At 36.7% G+C, this 24,815-nt stretch overlaps 1 protein-coding gene and 2 non-coding genes across 3 annotated transcripts in view; 2 read left to right on the top strand and 1 right to left on the bottom strand.

The window, feature by feature from the left end:
- The window catches only part of galnt18b (UDP-N-acetyl-alpha-D-galactosamine:polypeptide N-acetylgalactosaminyltransferase 18b), a 94,325-nt gene that overhangs the window by 21,617 nt on the left and 47,893 nt on the right, over positions 1–24,815 (top strand). The window contains exon 2 of the mRNA XM_014997194.2: positions 23,621–23,816. Within this exon, the coding sequence (XP_014852680.2) occupies positions 23,621–23,816 (196 nt within the window). The remainder of the gene's footprint in view (positions 1–23,620; positions 23,817–24,815) is intronic.
- On the bottom strand, positions 15,852–15,924 carry trnav-uac (transfer RNA valine (anticodon UAC)). Its single transcript has one exon. It is a non-coding gene; the product is annotated as a tRNA-Val (tRNA).
- Positions 19,455–19,527, top strand: trnav-uac (transfer RNA valine (anticodon UAC)). The gene has a single exon. It is a non-coding gene; the product is annotated as a tRNA-Val (tRNA).

Here is a 24,815-nt window from a genome sequence, read left to right as displayed (position 1 = left end):
TAACACAGTGTGTAACGAGGCTCCTAAATTTTCTCTTCCAAATATTTATAAAAGATTTGTTGAAATGTTGCAAGACAACCACATTTAGGGTTTGTAAAGAAGATTTGCACAAATAAAAGCTTAAATAGTATTTTATGTTTCCAAAATTTATAGAGATCAAACATTCCACCTTTAATCTATCAAACAAGTGAATTTCCTTTTTATTTTGGTTGGCCAATGCAAACATTTAGGTAAATGACATATCACAGCACAGCTTTAACAACTCATAAAGCAATGCAGTGCATTAATAAAATATGAAATGATTACAAAACGTTGTAAAAAGCATACATCCATCAGTTCGAGTTAGTCGCTAAATCACTCTTTGTGTTACATCAACAATGCTTTGAAAATGCAATAAAAACACAAAGGACTTTTGTTTGAAATTATATGAAAAATCAATTAATTAATTAATTAATTAATTAATGCCCCCATAAGTCTAAATCCTCAATGAGCAAAATCTGAAGTCATTTTGCTCATTGAGTTCCTCTAGCAGTCTGTTCCAGCTGCTAGCGGAACTATTAGAGGACATCCCACAATATCTCTTGAATGCAAATTCTTGGTATTTAAAAGATACAATCCCTTTAAGAGGTTGGATCTGTCAAAGAATTGGGGCATTATAAACCCAAAATATTACAAAATGCAAAATTTCATCCTTCTGAAACTCTTCTTAATGAGTCTTAACATCACCGATTACATCTTTTAAATGTTGTGGACAAGTGCCAGTGGGAATCTTGGAGGTTGCATAATAGCTTTTTGTTTTTGACCTTTCCTTCTAAAGTGTTACAGCAATTTATTCATTTAGAAAGCCTGCAGTGCTAAAAGTCCTCAAAAACAAATTATTCTTCCCAGAGAAAAGGTTGCTTCCAGCCTATGTGAATACTTTGCTTGTAGCCAAGATTTTTCTTTCTTTGCTTGACAAGCTGCCCTGTGACAAAGCCATTAAAGTGTGTCAAGAGTTTTAAGTGCTTCAGACAGAGGGGAGACAGAGGGAATATAATTGTCTTGACATTGATGCTGTGTTTTTTTTACATTAAACTATACAAAAATAAATCAGTCAGTTCAATTTTGAAATGTAAATATTATTTTTGTCGTCGTTTTTCTTATGTCTGACAGCTCTCTGCAGCATTTTTATTTCCTAAAACCACATGACCACAATGTTGTTAACATGTAGCTGCACAGAGCCCCCGTAGTGGCCACCAGAAACCAGCCAAAAGTGTTTTTGTTTTTTTTTTTCTGCCTGGCCTGAGGTGCAAACCAAAACTGTGCAAAAACTCCCCTGTCATGTGGCTTCTGTGAGCTGTCTGCTCAGTGGTGATAAGAACTCGACTTTCACTTCTTGCAACAAAGCACAGAGTTTTGGTACTAATTATGTATCCCATTATGCTCCTACTGAAATTAATGTCGAGCCTGCACAAAATCATCACTGGTGATAGCAAGCACAGGGCAGTACATGCTGCCTTTCTCAAAGTGATTTTTAAAACACAAGAGCACTTATGCTCTGCTGCAATTACAGACATGAAACAGAATACAAATAGGCTTATATATCGTATTTCTCTATGTGGTCCTCATGTTGGCAGTTTGATTCTGCAGCCTCAGGTGGACTGACAGTAAAGGCTCAATGGCTGGTCACTAGTTCCTGGCAAAAACATTTAAGTTAAATTTTTGTGATGCACAAAAATAGCTTCATCCGTATCTTTCTTTTGTTTTGTTTTTTTGCTTTCATGTGCTTGAGAGAATAATAGAAATGTCAAATTCTTTCCAAACGATAAATGATTCATTATACACTCAATCCTCTTTTACATTGTCTTTTTTCTCTTTTTTTTTGGCTGCAGTCATAGTCTTCCCAGCAGTAAATTGGTGGTTTCAGTTCTGCCTGCTGGTTGAGCAGTGTAGCATCTGTACAAGTGGGCAGTAAACTGTGTTCCCCATTATACTTCAGCTCCTGGACCGGCACAGACAGCAAACAAGCTAACAAGTCGATACATCCAATCTGTGCTTTGATTGTTCCCTCCGAACCTCCCGGACTGTAAGGTGTTTTTCTCTGTGTTGTGATTCCAATCAGTGAGTAATGTACAGGCATCCACTGTATTTATGCTCTCTCTCTCTCTCTGTATGTATATATATATATATATATATATATATATATATATATATATATATATATATATATATATATATATATATATATATATAATTTCTTTTAGCAGCATGAGCGGTATCCCACTGCCTCATCTGTATGTTCACTCGCCTTTAATCTTCAAATCATACCAAATAATGTTTGAAGGGGTAGTTCAAAGATTTCTTTTTTTGGTTTTAGTTTAAGTGCAAAACTTATAAGAAGTTATACATGTGTCTTAACCTCAAACTGAACATTTTTGTTGTCCGTGGCTAAACTGCAAAACGGGGAAGTTTTAAGCATGTGAGAATACAATTGAATTTCCTTACAGTTGTGTTTTTATTCTATGATTACAAAATGTATTATTTTTGCCCCTTGAGTTTTCCAACTGTAAAAATAATTTTTGATATTCCGTCATCAATTGAAATATTTACAGCAGTCATAAAATTAGTTACACAAGTTTCGTAATTTAAAATTAGTTTTTTTTTTTTTTTTTTTTTTCATGTCACAGATATTTAAAATGCCAGTGAAGCTCAGAGTTTAGGCAGCAAAGCAAAATTTGCTGCCAGAGGACATTAAAGCATTTCATCGTAGATTCAGTCATTCACCCACTTAACGGACACTTTCACACGCTGGCAATCCTGCACCAGTGCCACTGTGCCCTCTATCCACCACCAGCAGGCAAGGCGAGTGAAGTGTTTAATACAAATGTGTTCAATACAATTACAATACAATTGCGTCATTCCATACTTTGAACCCATAACCTGACTTATAATTAATAGACTAATTTGCCTTTTTTTGTATTCCTCGTTTACTTAGGGTGTTGCTGAAGCTGTGGTCTTCACGTCAGTAGAAATTTGAAATGTATTCTCTAAAAGAAGAAAAACATATCCAATACGCTTCTGGACTTTTCTGATTGAAGAAAAAATTCCTGTTTTTATTTGCCATCAGTATTATTTCTATTATCTGCAGTACGTCCTTGTGAGATTTCTCATTGTCTACATTTTTGTTGTGGGTTCCTGTTTTTGCTTGACTTGCCTCTACAACATTTTTTGGTTCGTAGAAAAGAAATAATTAGAATCAGAACAAAAATGACAAGTTTAACAAATTAATTTAAAAAAAAAATTAGAAACCTTGAACTGTAAACTGGGCATTTGAGGTCTCAGCAAGAGGGAAAAGTTTTATTCAACCTACTTATCTGTAAATTTACACAGTATGTTGGGAAAAGAATAACATATGGTCAATCTCAAAGCTAAAGTGACTCTTATCAAGGTGGTTGTAAAGTGATGTAAAACATTTAAAAGAAATGGAATATTTGGAAACTGGTTCAGAGTGAAGACAAATATTTTGTCTTTTTAATGCCACTTTGCAGGATAACTTGTTTTGTACACAGCAAAGATCCAAGAGAATACTTAAACAAAAGAGTCTTGAGGTTGGGTAAAAACTAATAGGGCTTTTCCACTCCTTTTTTCCATTATTTTTTCCTGTGTGCACTTTAGATTTCCTCTAAGAAGGCCTTTTACCGTACTTGTTCATAAATCAAATTTCCTGCCGTTTTACAGTGTTTGGGTGTGTCAGAAGGCTAATGGTGCTGTTAGACGACAGACTTCATGGCTGTTCCTGGCAGTGTGAATAATGTACAGAAAAACACACAAAGACAAACAAAAAAAAAGTTTATTGACCAAAACCTTTATGTTTTAATTTCTAGTTGAGATTTTCACTGTTATTCTGACTTTATTTCCAATACGTCTCTCAAGCAGTAACGTCTAAGTTTTTAGTTATAGAATCTTACATTGGACAAAACCACCAATATTAAACATGAGTGGTGATTTTTCTTTTCTTTTTGTTTTTGTAGTTAATGTGAGTTTTTTTAACACAACTCTGAAGAGGGAGTTTGTGACTCTCACTTTTAGCCCCAACTAACTCAGACCTTACATATATATTTTCTTGCTGCTCAATACTCTCAATGAAAATGCAAGGAGTTCTCCTGTTGAATAATTGATCAGTGGTTCTCACCATCCATCAGCTATTATCAAAAGAAAGAAAATATGAAACAGAATACCATATAATTTTCATACTTCATAATCACAACTAACACAGAACATTTTTCCAGCTGCAGTGGTTAAGAAAATGCTTTTTAAAAAAGGTTTGTTCTTACTTGTCAATCATCAAAACATATGCAGACATTTGTATATCTAATTTTACAGTTACAGTTTGGCTGGATTTGCCTGCATTACCTGAAATCCAGTGAATATCTTAATATATTAAAAGGAAAGAAAATCTGTAAAGCCTCTGCTCAGTCTTTTTTACTCCTTCTGCAAGGTTGAAATAAGTGATAATGATAATAAAGCAGTTGCATAAAAACCATAACCCGCTGTTCAAGGAAACATTGTTTACAACTAGAATTATTGAGACTAAAAGCTACAAACTGAAGTTTCTGCTTTTGCTTCTGTGTCGTACCAAAGCAGCCGCATTCAGCCGGTCGCCACCTTTCCAGGGATGTTGATTAAGGGTCATTCAGGCTAAAATATCTCACCAAATTCTGCGACATTTGCTGCGAAGTCCACTGTGTGTAGTTTGAGTGGATCATGAACCAATGTGCCAGATGGGTAATTATACACAACAATCAATCTGTAAAGTCCTCTGCCAAAGCTGTTTGGAAAAATGCAGCCACTTTCAAAGAAATACTTAGCAGGTCATTAAATTAACCATCTGTCCCGCCATCACAAGTGAACTCCAACCAATGGAAAAATGAGTTGCAATTGTTGACTGCCAAAACTTAAATGTAGCTTCAGGTAAGGAGTCATTATTGGTCCTGTGTGTTCTCCCTTGTGAGAACATAAAGTCCTAGAGGAAGTTGTTTTATTTAATTTCCTAAGCAAACCAGTTTTAAAGGAGAATTACATTTCACATAAAAATGAATGAAAATCATCATCTTGGCTTAAAATTGTATCAGATCTCAAAATTTATCACTGATTGTCTGGGAGCAGACTAGTCATGGTTGCATCTGTTCATGGCAATAAACGGCTCCCGCGAACCTGTAAGAATCCGAACTGGTTCATAGAAAATGATGAGAAATTTACTTACACAGCCTATTGCCTTTAATATCATGTAAAAGTCTAAATGTGGACGTTGTCAACCTGGGAAGACATGGCAGATTGATTTGGGTTGAGACTGGGAAGCCAAACACATACCACTTCCATGGGATAATTTCCTCAGTTGGTGCATTCAGAAAGGGATTGACCAATGTAAGAAAAGATAAATACAGATGCTCATATCATTAAAATTTGTGGTAGATGTGGTTGAAAAAACAGGCAAAATTGACACATTTTCCATGGTTTAACTTACTTAGGTGAGCAAAGGAATGTGACTATAAGATTAGATGGAATATATAAAAATCACAAGAGGGTTAAAATGTTTTAAACTTAATAAGCAGAACAAGCATTGTACATTTGTTTTAATGAGATAGTTTGGATTTTTAAGCCATTTTATGTGGAGAAGTTGATGGTGAATAGAATGAAAGTTTGGGTTTAAATGCTTTTTTACAGCCTTCACTTTTCCATTAAATTCTCATATGCTAACTTTGAGGTTACTTGCATTAAAGAGGGCATAGGTCTGTTATGTTTTACAGGTGGGTGTCATTCTGAAACACATTACACATTACAAGTGTAACACATTACAAATTGAACATGTTCACATCTTGTATTGACCCATAAATACCAGTATTGCTCAAAAAATGTTCCCCAATAGGCATTTTCAGCTCATCTATATAGCTGGTTATTCACTGTGAGATTTTTGGCTCAATTTAAGTGACGGTAAACATTTTTTGCATGTTTGTTCACTTGTTGCTGCAATCTCAATCTTGACCCATTACAACCTGAGCCCCACTAATCATCAGAAGGTATGCCTTGATATATGGCACCAAGATGTTGGCTGTAGCACCCTTCAGTCCTGTAGGTTGGAGGATAGGACCTCCAAGGATCACACTTGTTCATCAAGCAGATCACAAAGATGCTCAGTCAGATGGAAATATTACAAAAATTGAATCCAAAAGAAGACCTTAAACTTAGTGTTTTGCTACTTAAGCTATTCCTGGACCACTTTCCCTGCCAGCATGCCCAGGTAGGCCCCATATGGGGAAAAGGAGGGCAGACCAGATGGGTCCCATATGGGTTTGTCTGCAGGTTCCACGGTGGCCCTACATGGTGGTGGGCCCACATGGGTTTGACCATTTAGGCCCATGTAGGCCCCACATAGGCTGTGGCCCTACATGGGCAAACCCATGTGGGGCCACCGTGGAACCCGCGGACAAACCCATATGGGACCCATATGTCTGCCCACCTTCCCCCCATATGGGGCCCACCTAGACATGCTGGCGGGGTTTGCTTTGTGGCAGTGAGCAATATCTGACTTGAAGGGACCACATAAATCAGAAAATACCAGGTGTACAGCTATGCAGCCCATGCAAAACAAATAGCAGTAAAGCATAGTGGAACATTGCTCTACAGAACCCCCAGAAAACTTCTTTCTGCAGCTGCATTACATGTTTCCATTGATATTCTGACATCTGAGTCTATTGTTCCAGTGGATGCTGACATTTTCAATAATCCCATCATTTTCAGGATGCTCTTTTAGATTTAAAAACCCATATGGTGATACTCTTATCTACCCGACATTCTGAACATCCCTTGTCCTTTCAACACTTTCTCATTTTCTTCATTCTCAGCTCTGTTGTTGTCCCCTTGTGTTACTATGCATGTTGAAAATCCACACTGAGAAGCAGTTAAGTCAGTTTGTGGGGGAAAAGTATAGGAAAAGTGGGTCTTGGGTTATACTTTAAACTTCATCACAGGTGAATTATTGGAATTGAATCAGACTGATGGATGTCTCATGTAAGAGAAAAATGAAATTCTTCACTCTGTGTTTTTTGTGCCCACAGCCACACAGGTATATTTTTCGGCCATAAAAATGCTCTGAAATATTTTCTGATTTATATATTGCTTCTCTGAGGAAGGACCTCCTTAAAAGTCAAATACTGTTAAAGGCAGAGCTCAGATGATAGTTGGAAGGTAAAGATGATAAACTATGTAATCAGTTTGGTTTTTTTTACACGGGCTGCTAGGTTTGACAGGTTATCATCTCAGATGACTGAATGTATTGGAAATACATCACTCTTACCTTGTTGTTTGTGAAACAATCATAGCAGTGTGCTTTGAAGAAATATCCAGGATTCTGTGTCATTGTTTCATGATAATGGCTGCTCTTCAAATTAAGAGAACGCACTGGAGCCAGTTGCTCAGACTTTTAGGCACTAATGACATTACATTTCTGGAGGGGAACCCTTTTCCTACAGAATGGAAAAGCACAAAGAAAGCCTTTCTATCCTTCTGAAGGGCATGAGTGATTTCAGCGCTTTAATGAGGAGAAAGGAACAAAAGAGGGTAGGAGATGACAAAAGCTGCACCAAATAAACACGACCGTCCCCCTAAATTCTGCCACTGCATATCGTCTCTTGGGAATAAACAAGGGGGAAGAAAAGCCACACACCCTTCTCCTCGTTCATGGGGAAAATGTCAGTGTGATGTGCCGGCTACTGATGCCTCCTAATGAGAGAGTCACAGAGGCCCAAACAGTGGTGAACACAGCCTTCCTCCCAGTAAGTGGACACCATGCTTGGTGTCTGTACTACATGGAGAAAATAGGAACTCTAGTTAGTACAGCTGTAGCAGCATGGGTGAAACCATCTGCAAAGCTGGTCGTAATGTATGAGAGCCACTGCACACGCTGAAGACAAGAACTTCTTCCCTGCATAAAGTGACTTTTTTAATGCTCCCTCTTCTGTTTACTCAGTTTCTTCTTAATACAATATTTTTTATTTTAAATGACTATGACTGTTACTTTTTGTTGAAGTAGATTTAAGATGTTGCCAAAACACTAACCAGTGTAACTATTGATTGCTTCATTATAATAACTTCTAAGATGCATTATATTTAAAATTTTTAAGTAGATTTTTACGTGGGACTGTGTCGACAGCTTTGCCCTTTTAAAACCCGACACTGTTGACTAAACATCCAAGACCTAGCTGATCCTTTTCAAAGACAGATTGGTAACAAAAATGTATGCTGATGTGCTGATAGTCTTACTACACTGTTCCTAATGTCCAAAGCTAATTATTGGGATTTTCAGACTAGATGAAAATGTCAGAGCATACTAATTCTGTGATGTTTTGTGGTTCAAAAGCAAGCTGGCAGGAGGAAGGCAGTATCATTTTATAAATGATTTAATGAGAAGCAAGCTGACAAAATCAAATTAGCAGAGAAACCCCAAATGGAAGTACACAGGAAAGTCCAGCAAGAGCTGAATGTAAACAGTGCACATAAATACTGAGAGGTTGATTGGGATCAAGGGAGATTGATTAACTGAACCTGGAGGAGTTTTGGGAGAGCACAGACTGATGTGGCTGAGAGTAAAACACAGAAATGACAAGCAAACCAGGTAAACAAAGCCAAAAATGACTTGGAACCAAATTAAAAATATTTCACAGATATGCAGTATGTACTAAATGACTAACCCCCGACCCCGAAAAACCCCCCCAAAAAAACAGATCGTCTACAGAAAACGAGCCGAATGCTAAAAGAAACAAATGTGCACGAGCAACTAGATTGTTAAAAAAAACAAAACAAAGTACAATTTAAAACAAAATCACAATTCAAAATATTTAATTGTTAATGATTTGTTTTCTTGTTCGTTTGAGAGAATATTAAGAAAAAAATTATATAAAATTATTGTTAAGTCTAACAAACTTGACAACAAAATGTGAAAAAAGCAAGGCACATTTTGACTATCATTTATTTTCACATACATCTATAAAATGTTATTTTTTCTGGGTAATGCATATAATTTGTATGTTTTTAGGAAATCTGTGAAGTAATTGTAGCTTAATTTAAGCTTGTTTAGTTACAATTCAGTAACTGCACAATGGTGCAGTTGGTAGAGTTGGTAGAACCTCCTTGCAGCAAGAAGGTTCTGGGTTCGATTCCCGGCCCTGGTCTTTCTGCATGGAGTTTGCATGTTCTTCCTGTGCATGCGTGGGTTTTCTCCGGGTACTCCAGTTTCCTCCTACAGTCCAAAAACATGACTGTCAGGTCAAATGGTTTCTCTAAAAATTGTCCCTAGGTGTGAGTGTGTGTGTGTGCATGGTTGTGTGTCTCTGTGTTGCCCTGTGACAGACTGGTGACCTGTCCAGGGTGATCCCGCCTCTCACCCAGAACATTAGCTGGTGATAGGCACCAGCAACCCTCCCGACCCCACTAAGGGACAAGAGTGTAAAGAAAATGGATGGATGGTTACAATTCAACACAAAGTGTAATGTATTGCATTAAAGCTGAAATGTAAAGCTAAAATCATGGGACCTGCCTCTTTAACCTTAAAGTGATATAAACATTATCTGGCAAGATTAATGTTTATATTAATTAAAAGATTTAATTTGGTGGGCTTCAGGGAGACTTGATTTGCTTTATTTTAGCTAAAAAATTATCACATTGAATGTCATTTTTCTATTTTATCTGATTTTTAAAAATATTTTCTTAATTCAGTAAATATTATCTTTAAAATACCACATTCTTTAAATAGAAATATCGAATAAAAGCATTATTTTATATTTTATTCAGTAAAAGCCAAGACCATCATTAACCTACACTACTGGAAGCATAATGTTCATTTTTATGATTGAAGACCCATGTTGGGGCTTCTGAAATGGTTTTAAACCAAGCATTGCCAAAATCAATTAAACCTTTAAACTCATTTTAAACCTTAGAGAGAGAGAGAGGGTCCAAAGGTAATAAAAGTGAAGTGATGTTATTGTGTCATTTAGCCTCTACTAAATGACTATCAGCTTTGATTTGTAAAACCTCCAGCTGGCAGCAGCAGCAGGAACAGAGAAGGTAATTTATAAGGAGATGAAGGCACGACTGACCTCTAATTTGTTGTAAGAGCAGAGCAGTCTTTAAAGTCAGTATGAACTGAAATGGCTGAACGTGTCTCTTCGTCTGCTCACGTGTCAAGTTACCCTGAAAATATTGAGACGTTCTCAGCTAATACAGATTTAGACCAAAGCGTTGGAAAGAGGTGTGAAAGAAGTCAAGCTGTTGCAAGAAAACAAGTGTGCTGCTTTCTAAACCTTTTCATCATGGTTCTTAGATATGGAAACGATTTGGGTTTCTGTTGGAAACAGAACAAGGATGAAGATAAGACAGTCAGCAAAGATTAAAAAAAAAAAATCATTTTCTACCCCAGATTTCTTCAACTCTCTCACTGAGCAAACAACATAAAGTCGTCACGTAAAATGTGTCTGTCAGAATATTATATAGTGTCATTTACCCAAGCATACCTGAATAGTGATCATTTACATGCCAAAACAGGTACGTCTGACTGAGACATTGCATCTCTGCTGCTGGAGTGAGAGATGTTGATGCTTTTCTTTGTGCATTCATCCCAAAAACGTCAGCAAGAATAATCAGCATCAGTAAAAAGGTACGGGAAAGAAATATAATTTTACATCAGCACAAACATTTTTTTGAGAGTGTCTACATTTTTTGAGCAGTGTCACTCAGGTTTAGCTATCATAATCTTTCATCTGACAAATGTTGCTGAGATATGTCACAGAAAAAAATCAGTAGGAAATAATTTTACTGGTATTCAGTCATATGTTATGATAAACACTGGCACCATTTAGAAATATCTATAAATATCCCTTTAGAAATATATATATATAAATACATGTTGAAATGAAAACTCTTTAGTTAACATACCAAATAAATGTAGAAGGCACAAACTGTAATGTACTTCATTGGGATTTGATCTGATAGAGCAACACATACTTTAAAATACTGGAGTAGAAACAAAATGACAGGGTTTTATAAGTTTTATTTACAATTTGTTTTCAGAATATTAATAAACAGTAACTGCAATGTCTAACAGGGATATGAGTTGTAAATGTACAATGATGCACCATCCAAAACTTCTTCAGAGGAAAATAAATCTGCAGAAGAACTGAACTGCATGCCTATAACTAGAAAGCCAGTGACCACAATTTGTTTTAAACAGCAAGGAGTCTGAATAAATACTGTGAAGCTCTTAAGTCCACTTCATATTTATTACTGCAGTGAAGTAAGTAAAAAGAAAAACAAAATAGCATCTGCATCTCTTTTATCAAGTTTTGTAATTAAAAACTCCAGCCCGGTGTGAGAAATCTCAGGTTTTTATATGTCTTAAAGCTTTAATTTAAGTATATAATTTTCACCTGGCAACTTCATGTATTTAATTTTAAATGATCCATTAGTGAGCCAGTAAAGCCACATTGGGACTCTCCTTACCAGGAAGGCTCATCTTTTATACAGATAGCATGCATAATTGAGGATATGCTTGTGTTTATTGAATGGCATCAAATATTCCCAACTTTAATTATATAAGTTTCTGTTCGTCCTATAGTTTGTTGTATGTGAAATAGTTAAAATTGCCTTTAAAATAAGACATAATAAGGCTTGAAAATATGTTATCGCAATACTTTTTTGGCCTGTAGTAACTTTTTACCAGGAGTCTGTGCAGCATACGTTTTCTGTTCACATTACAAAAAACCAACATCATCTTTTGAAACTTAAAACCTCTCTGCGCAGGAAGAGAAAGAGACAAGATGATGTGATAAAATCTTAATGCATTGTCTGGGATTTTTCGTGGGATCACATTCACAGCATGATGTGTTTATGTCGGCTGATTTTCTGGCGCTCTGTTGGATGTTTTCCCTGTTTTCTGTTGTTTCCTTACAGTTAGGGTGATGACCATCAAAGTCTTTCTCTTGTATGTTTACATGTATTTTCCCTCTCTGGAACATCGAAAGCAGACAGCTGTGGCTTAGTGTTTCCGCTGAAAAGACAAGAAATGCTGACAAATGTCTTACTTCAGCTGCCCGGAGTGCTACTGTCTATGAGCTCAGACTGTGCATGTGAATCCATCTGTTTGGTAAACAGCCACAGTTAATTTCTAATAGCATCAGTGTTAATTCTCTGAATGGATTTTCTAGAAAAAACTATCCCTTAAACGAAAGGTTTAAGTAAATATGTAGAAACATGTCGTGTAATGTGGAGTGTGCTTTGCTGTTTGATGTAGTTTAATTGCTCTTCTACTGCAAGGATGTGTTGTTATTGCTAACACCATCTTTCTGAACATAATCTGAAAAGACTAAGTTGGCCAACTTACCATGTTCAAACAACACCAATGTGCTCTCACTGATGCTTAAGGGATTCACTGTTGAGGGAACCGTCTCAGTAGGCCTAATTAATCACAGCATGGACATTCTGACGAGTGGGCCTTCAGGCATACTTGTCCAGATTGAAAGACCTGCAGAACTTTCATCCTGTCTAATCACAGGGTTGTCTTATCAAGGGCTAGGAGTCTTCCCATCTGTTTCACAGTTGTGAAATTTCAACAACCATGTTGGATGTGAGAAGTTATCCTGCCTCAGGCTAATATGTTCACTGTGTTCATTCAACTTCAATGCTGACTTTCTTCTTTGTTTTTGATTGTTGAGGTGTCACTGTGTTGTTTTAATACACATGTTTTGTCAGTGAGAAAACTTTTCTGCAAATACTGCTGTACCTCGTAGAAACGCACATCCAAACATGGCATAGAGCTGGATGAATAACACAAGGAATTTACTCACAGCTTCAACATTGTCCCTTTTATGCAAACTTTTGCACTGGGATCAAATGATTTAGGGTAAGTTATTATCATTAAAATTAGATAGATAGATAGATAGATAGATAGATAGATAGATAGATAGATAGATAGATAGATAGATAGTAGTCAATTACACCACTGAATATCTACCTTGAATTCTTATGCCATATGAAGATACAAAGTTAAGTAACGTCCCAGCATTACCTTTCTACAGATCTGATCCTGAAACGGATATAATGTGAACCAGCTAAGCTAGGTTGCCACCAACAATTTTGAACATGCCAAATAATTTTGTCAGATGGGCACTACTCCATATATACCTCTTATAAGCCCCAAAGTTGCACTATGTATGCAGGTGTGATGCAGATGTCATGGTAACACTCAAATGTGGTGTTGTGCTATGCTATATAGCAGGGGTGTCAAACTCAATTTCACCGAGGGCCACTTCAGCATATTGGCCACCCTCAACGGGCCACATTGACGGTACAAATCAGGAGTGCATCCCTGCTAAAACACACCCCAGACAAAAGGTTGACAGTTGCAGATGGTAGCTCTGGAAAACTAGACTTGGGCACCTCTAGCATAAATGTATAAAAATACAATGTTAAAAATAAATTAAACACCACCTCATATTGTTAAATAACTGATTTTATGTATTGAAGTTTTAAATATTACATTTGAGTTTCCATGGATGTAAAATTACTGCTCAGTTTAAAAATTACAATATTTAAATCAGTGTTTAAAACCCTCTATGGCATGACTTTTTGTTTTTTTGGGGAAAAAATATTTTCCTGCATTTTTTGGGAGCTTATTGGCCCTTAATTACATATCAATCATAAAATTGGACCCTGATGCCTCCCGGAACCGGATTTGGGTTTGTTGCCTCAGGGCAACATTGTGCTACAAGGGGTCTAAAATGCAAAGTTTTCTACAGTGATTATGAGAAATGAAATACAAATAAAACAAAAACTATTCATAAAAACACTTTTTTTGACAAAAATAAATCAGACATGGTTCCAACTCACCAAATATAAAATAAACGACTAACTTTCATTAATGAATGGTACATTTGAGCAAATTACTAAAACGCGCATTTGTGTGTTTGTACATGTGTATGTTTGGCAGAGTTAGAATCACTAAGGATGTTGAAATCAGTCTTTTTCCCCATTATATGTTAAACATCAGGAAGGAATTGCTTGCTGATGTGAAAAAAGTGTATATCACATTTTTGACACTTGATTATTGGCGTACCTGGGAATCACCACCTGTTTATCTGATTATCTATGGGTTGTAGTGACCAGATTCACATCAGTCACTATAGTTAGGGCTGCAGGTTCTTTTTATAAGAGTTTGTAGTTCTGATTCTTTGTTAGAATTTGAGCCAAGCACAGGATAATATTTTCATCAGCTCCCATATCTGGTAGATTTGGTGGTTGCACAACTCGCTCTGTATAGGTTGTAAGGAACACCATCTGCACCAGCCATATGAAGTTCCCTGCAAACCCATATTTTTGGGTTTGGCAGGTATTGCTTCAGTCTTTACCTGCCTTGGAATGGGGCCATTTGTTCATTGATGACCAGCTCTTCACCCTTTGGGACTGAAGTCAGTTTTGAGGATAAACAAACAATAAAATAATGGTTTTACAGTGGATCCTCATGTTTTCATTGGGAATGACCCCAACTTCTGAACCATGCACCTTTTGTCCATGAAATGATCTTGCATCCATCTCCTGTTGCTGTTAGTCAATAATAAAGTACATAAATTGGCTCTGATAATTATTTTGTAATCAATTGAATATCATCACATTAGAATAATATTGTCTGAGCAAAAGGGCCCTAACTGCACAATGTTGCCCTGAGGCAACAAACAAAAAAACACAGTTTTTGCATATAAATAATTTAAAAAATTGTCTTGAAATGATCTATAATGCTTCTTTACATATTCACAGATATGAAAATATTTTTAGTTAGAGTGTCCCAAATTTAAACATGAAGAAAAGTGATGTATAACTTACAGGTAGGAGGCAAGGTGTAGCATGCACCTTCGCTTCATGAAAAGGACTGCTGCTCTTCTAAATAAAAGGTCACATGGACCTCAATACCTATTTTATTTGGACAGAAATGTGTCTGGAGGTATTTTAAATCATCAAACCCCAAAAATAACACAAAGGAGCAACGTGAGGGACAGATTTGTGGTTTGTTGCCTGAGGGCAACAGTATGCCATAGAGGGTTAAAGGTAAGCAAACAAATAATAAAAACAAGTCACATGGGCAGACATTATAGACTTTATGCAAAGATTTAGTCTCAGAGGCAACTGAAATCAATTAATTTAAAAAATCCTTTCTGAATATCATCTCATGGTCTCTGAACTAAATGCGTCTTTCTGACCGGGAGCTGACAGCTTTGGAGCGTCTGGTTAGGAAGCGCATTACAAACCTTTGGTTGAAATGTAGTTTGTAGTCAATTCGTGCTCAAAACCTATTTTAAGTCAATCATTGGCCTATAAAATGCTGGGGAGCCACATGTGGCCGGCGGGCCTTGAGTTTGACACATGTGCATTACGTCATAGAACTGCCAATTGGTAATTGAAGTAAAGTAGCTTCGATTTCAAAGAAGCTTACATTGAAGTCGATTGGCAAATGAACCATCACAAAAGAGGAAGGCTCTTGTTGTCTCACTGCACCCCAAGAGATGCATAACCTACAAAAACCATTTCTGTCTGGTTTTGAACCAGATACCTTTTGTGTGTAAAGCAAACATGATAACCACTAAACTACAGGAACTGAACTTCTCTGCTTTGTTTCAGTTTGAGGTTCCAAAGTTGATGATGTGAGATGCAACGCATGAAAATTTCAACTGAGGTTTGCACTCAGATGCCTGGATTCTGAGTACAGACCATGACACCACAGAACCCTTGTTGACCTTTAGTAAACACCTGTGATGAAAAGAACATGCAAAATCTGTTTCTGTCTGGTTTTGAACCAGAGACCTTTTGCATGTAAAGCAAACATGATAACCACTACACTACAGAAACTCATGCTCTTTGGAGTGTTCCTGGTAGATGATCCACATTTTGTTAGAGACTAATGTCAACGAAGGGCATGGAACAATGTCAAATACTTATACCACAGATCCTCTCAGAGAGCACAGTAACTTGGTGAACAAACTGTCAGACTTATAATTGTGCCCAATTTCACATTACAGTCCATAAACTAAGCCTGGGATCAAAGAAATGTATTAAAGATGTCATTAGCAGAGACAAATGGTTCTACAGAGAATTGGTTAAATGGCTAAAAAATAAAATCAATACTTACAAATAAAAAATGGTTCAAAAATAAAATGAAGACATTAAATAAAAAAATATCTCTGAAATACAATCACTTGAAAATTAAAAATGGTTCAAAAATAATATCAACACTTCAAAATACAAAATCTCTGGAAAATAAAATATTATGTATGTTGTTTTGAAAAACATTGGAATATAAGCACTTTTATCAAATCTCCATTGTGGTAATATCATGTAAGTTCTTCTTAAATCCATGGAAACTCAACAGTTTGTAAGGTAGGTGAGTTAGCTCAGCAGGTAAGAGCACTGTGCTGGTAATGCTGAGGTCATCGGTTCAAACCTGGTATGGGGCAATTCATGTAAGGTCTTTCAGATAATCAACACTTCAAAATAAATAAGGGTTCAAAAATAAAATCAACACTTCAAAATAAATAAGGGTTCAAAAATAAAATCAACACTTCAAAATAAATAAGGTTTCAAAAATAACATCAACACTTTAAAACTAAAAAATGGTTCAAAAATAAAATCAACACTTTACAATTAAAAACAAATGGTTCAAAAATAAGATCAACACTTTACAACAAAAAAATGGTTCAAAATAAAATCAACACTTTACAATAAAAAATGGTTCAAAAATAAAATCAACATTTTACAATTAAAAAAATTGTTCAAAAATAAAATCAACAGTTCAAAATTTATAATGGTAACTGTTTCTGGCTTAGTCCATAAACTAAGCCTGGGATCAAAACGTATTGACGATGTCATTAGAAGAGACAGTATAGCAAGGAAATTATTCCTGTTCTTTTTATTTTTTTTAATTTACTTAATAATTTATCAGGACTTGAGTATAGTCAGGTATAACATGAGGCAGACATGAAGCGAGCTGCGAAGGTGTGCAGGTAGATAGCGAAAGAGCAACAACTTGTAACTTTCCACAAGTACTCATGTATTTCAAATATTAAAAGTATAGTGCCAGATTTACTACAAGTTACTGTAGGAGCACACCAGCCTGAGTGCACACGGAGGAGTCCGTTACAGAAGGAATACACGAAGAAAAGTAAAAAGGGTAGCCTACTGATCATAATAGACAAGTGGTGCCACCATCTGGTGACACACAGTATCATAGCAGTGACTGTTACACATGCCGTGTACAACACTGAACAGTGAGATGGAAAACTGAACTTTCCCTACATGGTTTGGCAATTGTTTTCATGGGGAAAATGAAAATAATGACATAGAAACATTTAACTTTTTTTTTCTTTACACATCTAACTTTAAACTTTACACTGTTCATCTCAAACAAAATACTTTACGAAATGATCTTGAGTTAATGCGTGGTAAACAAATAACAAACATGTTTAATTTAACACTTGCTGCTAGTAGCATTTTGTGACCTTACAGTGTCTACTGTTGAATTAATATAATAAGTCCCCTGGCTGTCATCACACATGTAATACCATGAAATGAAACACTTTACCTAAAGTCTTTCTATGAATCTGCAAAAGAACTTTTAGTTCCCCGAGGGTTGCATAATTTACATATCGTTAACCTTTACTTTGGCATGGTGGATTCAGGGTATGCATATCCCAACTGTGATTCATCAATCAAACAGAGAGATCAGTGGGTAACGATAACTTTCATACTCCCTAATGCTGTGAAGTTCTGTTTTAGCCCAACAAATTAGCTCCAGTCTGTAGAGTCAGAAACTTCTGAAGGTGTCCTTTGCTATTGAGCACCAACATGTTTGCGTCAGAAACTTGAAGGCTTTGAAGTCCCCTGGTTTCATCAGATTATGTTTTTGGTTATTTGGAAGCCAAATTAATGCTTTGAACTGTTTGCAAAGTTCATAGAAGAATTCTCAAATATTGTTCTGAAGTGTGGTACTTTCCTCAAGTCACTCCGGTCAGGAAAGGTGTTGTTGTCTATGTAGGTGGTAGAGTCAAAAATAAAACATTCAGACAAATGATGAACCCCAGTGTTTCCAGGCTGACTATTGTGAGCATCATGCTACCTCTGCTGGCTTACATTCTTCCCCAGAGGCTTTTTCAATTATTAATGACCTACCCATTCATGAGATTAAAAATGATATTAATCAGGCCTGGCATCATTTGTTTTTAGTGCATGCTCTGATTGTAGGTAGATGCCAGCGTGAACAACATTAGAGGCCTGCAACATGCTGTAAGGCACATGTGTCAAACTCAAGGCCCGCGGGCCACATGTCATTTTATGTGGCCCCCGCAGCATTTTATAGGCCGACATTGACTTACAATAGGTTTTGAGCACGAATTGACTACAAACTACATCTCCCACAATGCATTCCGATTGTTACCAGCTAACATTACGGCTTCTCGCCACTAGAGAGCAGCAGAGTCACCTCAAGCTGCTTATTGATTTTCCCAGCAAATAAAACTGAGACATCGACAAGCTAACATCAAAATGTCCAAGAAAAGAAAAATCGATTTACAAGTAAGACTGTGAATGAAGATGTGTGTGAGTTGGTGTCAGGGCGGCAGGTCGCGCTAGACGTTATCTTGACCGACAGCATAAAAAAAAAAAAAAATCGGTCCTGTACTATTTTATCCGTGAAATTACAATCATATTAACATCGGCTATTTAGTCGCATTTTATGCGGTTTAGTTAATATTCACCGTGAATCCAGATCCCATCACAAATTAAGCAGATAAATGCATCTACATTTTTCTCGTAGTGACAAAAACCACCCCCAATAACTTTTAATAAATTAAATTAAGCGACTTCACTTAAATTAGCATCATTTCACCCGGTGGGGTCTGAACGCACTTCCTCCTGGTTCCCATCTGCAGAAAAATCTGCGCTAATTCATCAGTCAGTTGGATCTGTCTGATCCAAACAGATCAACTGAATTTGTATTTTGAAGTGTTGATATTATTTTTGAACCATTTTTAATTTTCAAGTGATTGTATTTCAGAGATATTTTTTATTTAATGTCTTCATTTTATTTTTGAACCATTTTTTATTTGTAAGTATTGATTTTATTTTTTAGCCATTTAACCAATTCTCTGTAGAACCATTTGTCTCTGCTAATGACATCTTTAATACATTTCTTTGATCCCAGGCTTAGTTTATGGACTGTAATGTGAAATTGGGCACAATTATAAGTCTGACAGTTTGTTCACCAAGTTACTGTGCTCTCTGAGAGGATCTGTGGTATAAGTATTTGACATTGTTCCATGCCCATCGTTGACATTAGTCTCTAACAAAATGTGGATCATCTACCAGGAACACTCCAAAGAGCATGAGTTTCTGTAGTGTAGTGGTTATCATGTTTGCTTTACATGCAAAAGGTCTCTGGTTCAAAACCAGACAGAAACAGATTTTGCATGTTCTTTTCATCACAGGTGTTTACTAAAGGTCAACAAGGGTTCTGTGGTGTCATGGTCTGTACTCAGAATCCAGGCATCTGAGTGCAAACCTCAGTTGAAATTTTCATGCGTTGCATCTCACATCATCAACTTTGGAACCTCAAACTGAAACAAAGCAGAGAAGTTCAGTTCCTGTAGTTTAGTGGTTATCATGTTTGCTTTACACACAAAAGGTGTCTGGTTCAAAACCAGACAGAAATGGTTTTTGTAGGTTATGCATCTCTTGGGGTGCAGTGAGACAACAAGAGCCTTCCTCTTTTGTGATGGTTCATTTGCCAATCGACTTCAATGTAGGCTTCTTTGAAATCGAAGCTACTTTACTTCAATTACCAATTGGCAGTTCTATGACGTAATGCACATGTGTCAAACTCAAGGCCCGCCGGCCACATGTGGCTCCCCAGCATTTTATAGGCCAATGATTGACTTAAAATAGGTTTTGAGCACGAATTGACTACAAACTACATTTCAACCAAAGGTTTGTAATGCACTTCCTAACCAGACGCTCCAAAGCGTCCGGTCCATAACTCTTCAACACGCTGTCAGCTCCCGGTCAGAAAGACGCATTTAGTTCAGAGACCATGAGATGATATTCAGAAAGGATTTTTTAAATTAATTGATTTCAGTTGCCTCTGAGACTAAATCTTTGCATAAAGTCTATAATGTCTGCCCATGTGACTTGTTTTTATTATTTGTTTGCTTACCTTTAAACACTGATTTAAATATTGTAATTTTTAAACTGAGCAGTAATTTTACATCCATGGAAACTCAAATGTAATATTTAAAACTTCAATGCATAAAATCAGTTATTTAACAATATGAGTTGGTGTTTAATTTATTTTTAATATTGTATTTTTATTAGGGCTGTTGTAAACGAATATTTTAGTAATCGAGTAATCTATCGATTATTCTTACGATTAATCGAGTAATCGGATAAAAAAAAATATAAAATGAAATATTGGTAAATCTGGCATAATACCGGTGTTACTATCAGATATCAATATCAGTCCAATTTTTCATATTTGAGCATCCCTAACAGTTGCTTTTTTTGTAGTTTAGAAAACTAACCTGTAACAATAATAGCTCACTTTCTAAGTTAACCAGAAGAAAAGTTATAGAAAAATCTGAAATTATATTGAATTTAATAACAAAGAGGCAGGCTCACAAATGTGCTTATAAAAATGTCTACAATCCAGCTTTTAGTTTATGTATTCATCTTCAGTGAGTTTAATAGATTAATTAAACTCACCTTGCCACCTAACCTGTCACGCTTTGGGTTTGAAAATACGGGAAATGCCGCCTGGAGTGGGAGGAGAGGGCGAATGAACGAACGTAAGATGGGGTGGAGGGGAGGAAATAGACCAGCGGACTGACGAACCGTTAGACCGGGGGACGAACACGGGGGGAAGCAATACGGGATATTTACGACACCTTCACTGGTCACACTCAGAAACTCATCTACCAGCCATGTACGATGCGCTCCGCCACCCGTTTCTTCAGACCGGGATATGAAATTTATTGTGCGGTTCGTCGGTAAAGCTACATTTACACGGTAAGCATCAGCTACTCAGCCGCCCGCCCTGCTCAGGCTATCCGCTCACCTCAGCGCTCTTCCCGCCGTTCGCTTTCAACCAGCAGCCCCGGAGGAGAAATGCTGCCGTACTCCAGGCATTCCCCCAGTCATTTTAAGGTCGGGCATTATCATCAATCAATAAAATCCCCACGGGCCAATCTTGAAAATTGGACTTTATGCCGCTGAGACTTAGCTTTTGTCAACAACTCAGAGGCGGAAGTGAGAGCTTCGCGCAACGCAAATGAAGTCCCGGCCGGAACACGGTGCGCTAACTAATAAAACATAAATTAACGAAGCTTCGAGGCAGGTAAATTTTCCTCGAGGAATTTTAGTAATCGAGGTACTCGAATCATTCGAGGAATCGTTTCAGCCCTAATTTTTATACATTTATGCTAGAGGTGCCCAAGTCTAGTTTTCCAGAGCTACCATCTGCAACTCTAGATGGATTCCTTCTCTTACACACCTGGATCATTGACTCATTATAAGCCTCTACAGAACTGAATGAGGGAAGTCAACCTTTTGTCTGGGGTGTGTTTTAGCAGGGATGCACTCCTGATTTGTACCGTCAATGTGGCCCGTTGAGGGTGGCCAATATGCTGAAGTGGCCCTCGGTGAAATTGAGTTTGACACCCCTGCTGTAAGGCGTAATTGGATTGGATTACATTTGAACAAAGTCAGCATTAAGCGACAGATTAAGACAAACATGGGCATTTCTATTTTCAATGGACTTAGAGTTTAAACGAAGTTACTTGTATGGCTTTTTAATGTTATCTGTTGCCATTTTGGAGAAAATTCTTCTTGTTTTGCTTCTTAATATAATCCTTTCACACCTACCTCCTCTCTGTTGTTTAATTTTTTACTCTGCTGACACAAAATGTAAGTCCTGCGTAAAAACAGTCTGCTCATAAATATTAACTACTCCCAATCTGCTTAAAGTACAATCTGCTTCACACACTGCATACAAATACACGCAGACACACACACACTGAGGTAACCTTGTGTTTTACAGGCAGTCACAAAAAAAAACTAAAGCCTATTTTTTTCCTGTGCTTTTGTCCTGTGTCATTATTCTTTCTTTTATTCTGCAGATCTTTAAAATGGCTCTCAAGCCTCATTTACTACCCCAAGCTCTTTATTCATCCTTATCATGTTGCCAAAATAAACAGAAACCATCCTTATTCTTCCTCTGGTACATTTCACTGAAAAAAGAAAACAAAGCTGTAAAATGCTAGTAATAGTTGATAACCTGAATCTGTCAGTAACAACATGAAATGCTAAAAAAACCCCAATGAAATGTGTATTAATTTTGTTGTTATAGTGCCTGTATATCCTGCTTTTAATGAAATGTTTATGCATGATTCAGGAGTTACTTTTAATTAGATTTAATTTATGTATGATTTGGACATTTGAATTAAAACTCTGGAATTGTTATCCATGACTCAGAAGTAGATCATCAGGAAATAAAACTCTGTTCCCAGAAATTAATGTAATTCCTCTTAGGGATGACCTCTTGGCAGTGGTAATGATATAAATAATTGAAAAATAATTGCTGCATGTTTTGTGGCATCTGTTTTGAGGCAGTCTATTAAAGACCTAAGACTCTTAGAATTAGATGTAAGTACCTTATTTATTCCCCAGATCTTACTCATTATTACTTTCTGCAGGAACACAAACTCATTCAATCAACCACATTAATGTGATAAATGGCAAAACTGCAACAAATTCAGTCTACTTGTAGGTATTATAAACAAAACATTGAAATTATGCAAACACACTTTTTACTCTCATTTCCAGCTTATTTTTGCTCAGATTTCATTCAAGTTATGTGTTGATTTTTTTAAAGCTGCCATCTAAGAGCAGGCATTCTTCTGGGGGTTTAGATCAGCGACCTAGAAGCTATACCGATCATTTAAGGGACGCCATCAGTGTTTTAATATGTCTGGATATCCACAAATTTTTGGATCATGAATAGTGTTTGGCTTAGGAAACTGACAAATTTCTCTCCTCATGATTGTTAGTTTTGATTCAGTCTATTTTTAGGTTTTATTTTAACAAAAAGATTTCCTACAATCATGTGAGGAGCAGAAATTAGTTAATACCACCCTAGTTCTTTACTAAAGTGTTTTAGTGGAGATATTTTTAGAAGTTGGTTTCCTAAAGACATCTTCAGTACATTTAATCACAGCTGACAGTGAACAGATCCTTTGCTCAAGAAGATAAATAATTTTCCCCATCCTCATGGGCCTTCAGAGAAGATCACATTTCTGCTGAAGGACAAGCAGTCTACATATTTAAATAATACACCACCTTTCACCTGATAGCATAGATTACAGCTCAAGCAATAAAGCATTCATCACAGTTTTTATAAGCACTGTTATTTATTCAACCAGCTTAAAGGTCATTTTATGCTAAATCAACCTTGCCTTGTGACCCAGACAGATAGTCATGCTATTTATCTGTTTTTGCCTCCCAGAAACACCAGGGAAGGGAGAAGATGGGCTACCGGACACCTCATTCTCTGACTCATCCCTGTTCGCTCACTGGGGCCAGGAGCTCAGTCCGGACAACCGGAGGGTGGCTCTTAAGATGTTCCAGTACTACGGATATAACGCCTACCTCAGTGATCGTCTGTCCTTAAGCAGGCCAATTCCTGACCTCAGACCCGATGGGTAAAACTAACTTTCCTACGTAGTGCACAGATGCTACAATGTTTATTATGTTGCATTTTTCTTTACTACCAGCGATCCTATTGTACTCATCCTTTTTGCATGTTCATACTCATTAAATTTCCTCTGGATATTTAGCCATTGTAACAGTGCAAAAGAGAAATGGATTGTTAATCCTCCTATTATGTTCATTTCTGAGGTGCAGCAATAATGTTAAATAATTTGACCCTGGGATTAAAAAAAATAAAAAAATGCAGTAGGATCAGAGTCCAAAATTTTCCCCCAAAACATTTGTGTATTTGATCATTAAATCCATTACTAACAATTGCAATCAATATTTAGTGTGATGATGCTCTAAGATATAAAGGATGGATGAGGATAATTCACTAATTTTTCACAAAAATGCAACTATTTTAATTTTTTAATGTCCACTAGGAAAGCTTACACAGAAAAGTCAGTGATTTTACATGAAAATTATATTTTGTATCTTTTTAGTTTAGTCATTTCAAGAAATGTTTTTTGCATTGAATTGGGCAAGAGTAGCTCAAAAGTTGATGTCTTTAACACAAGTTACTGTCATACTAGTGGTACTGTCTATTATATTTTCTGTAGTTTTCTTGGAGGTCAAAACCACTGCATTTCACCATTTGACAGATATTTTGCTTGGAGTAACATGACTAATATTTTCATCATTTGTTTCGTAATCAGAATCATCAGACTTAGAGTTGACCTCAATGCTGATGGCTGCTCACGCTTCAGACACATCCTTCTGTATTTCACTGCCATGAGAGTGAAGATAAGTCCCAGCACCTCTAGGGCTGTCACCTTTTTATTTCTGCTGGTTCTTTCTTGAAAGTATGAAAACTACTATATCATGCAGTGTGTAATGTTGTAGGACTAGCATGCAGAGAATATTTATGTGCTTACCCTTTCCTCTGCTGAGATTCCACGTAACATGGATCAAGTTTGCCCATGGGAACAGAAGCCTTCACAACACCTGCC

Source organism: Poecilia mexicana, unplaced genomic scaffold (genome assembly GCF_051168715.1).
Source record: "Poecilia mexicana isolate PSO_F unplaced genomic scaffold, ASM5116871v1 scaffold_3, whole genome shotgun sequence".
Taxonomy (NCBI): Eukaryota; Metazoa; Chordata; class Actinopteri; order Cyprinodontiformes; family Poeciliidae; genus Poecilia; species Poecilia mexicana.
The sequence above is the reverse complement of the archived record's forward strand: the minus strand, read 5'-3'. Positions and strand labels throughout refer to the sequence as shown.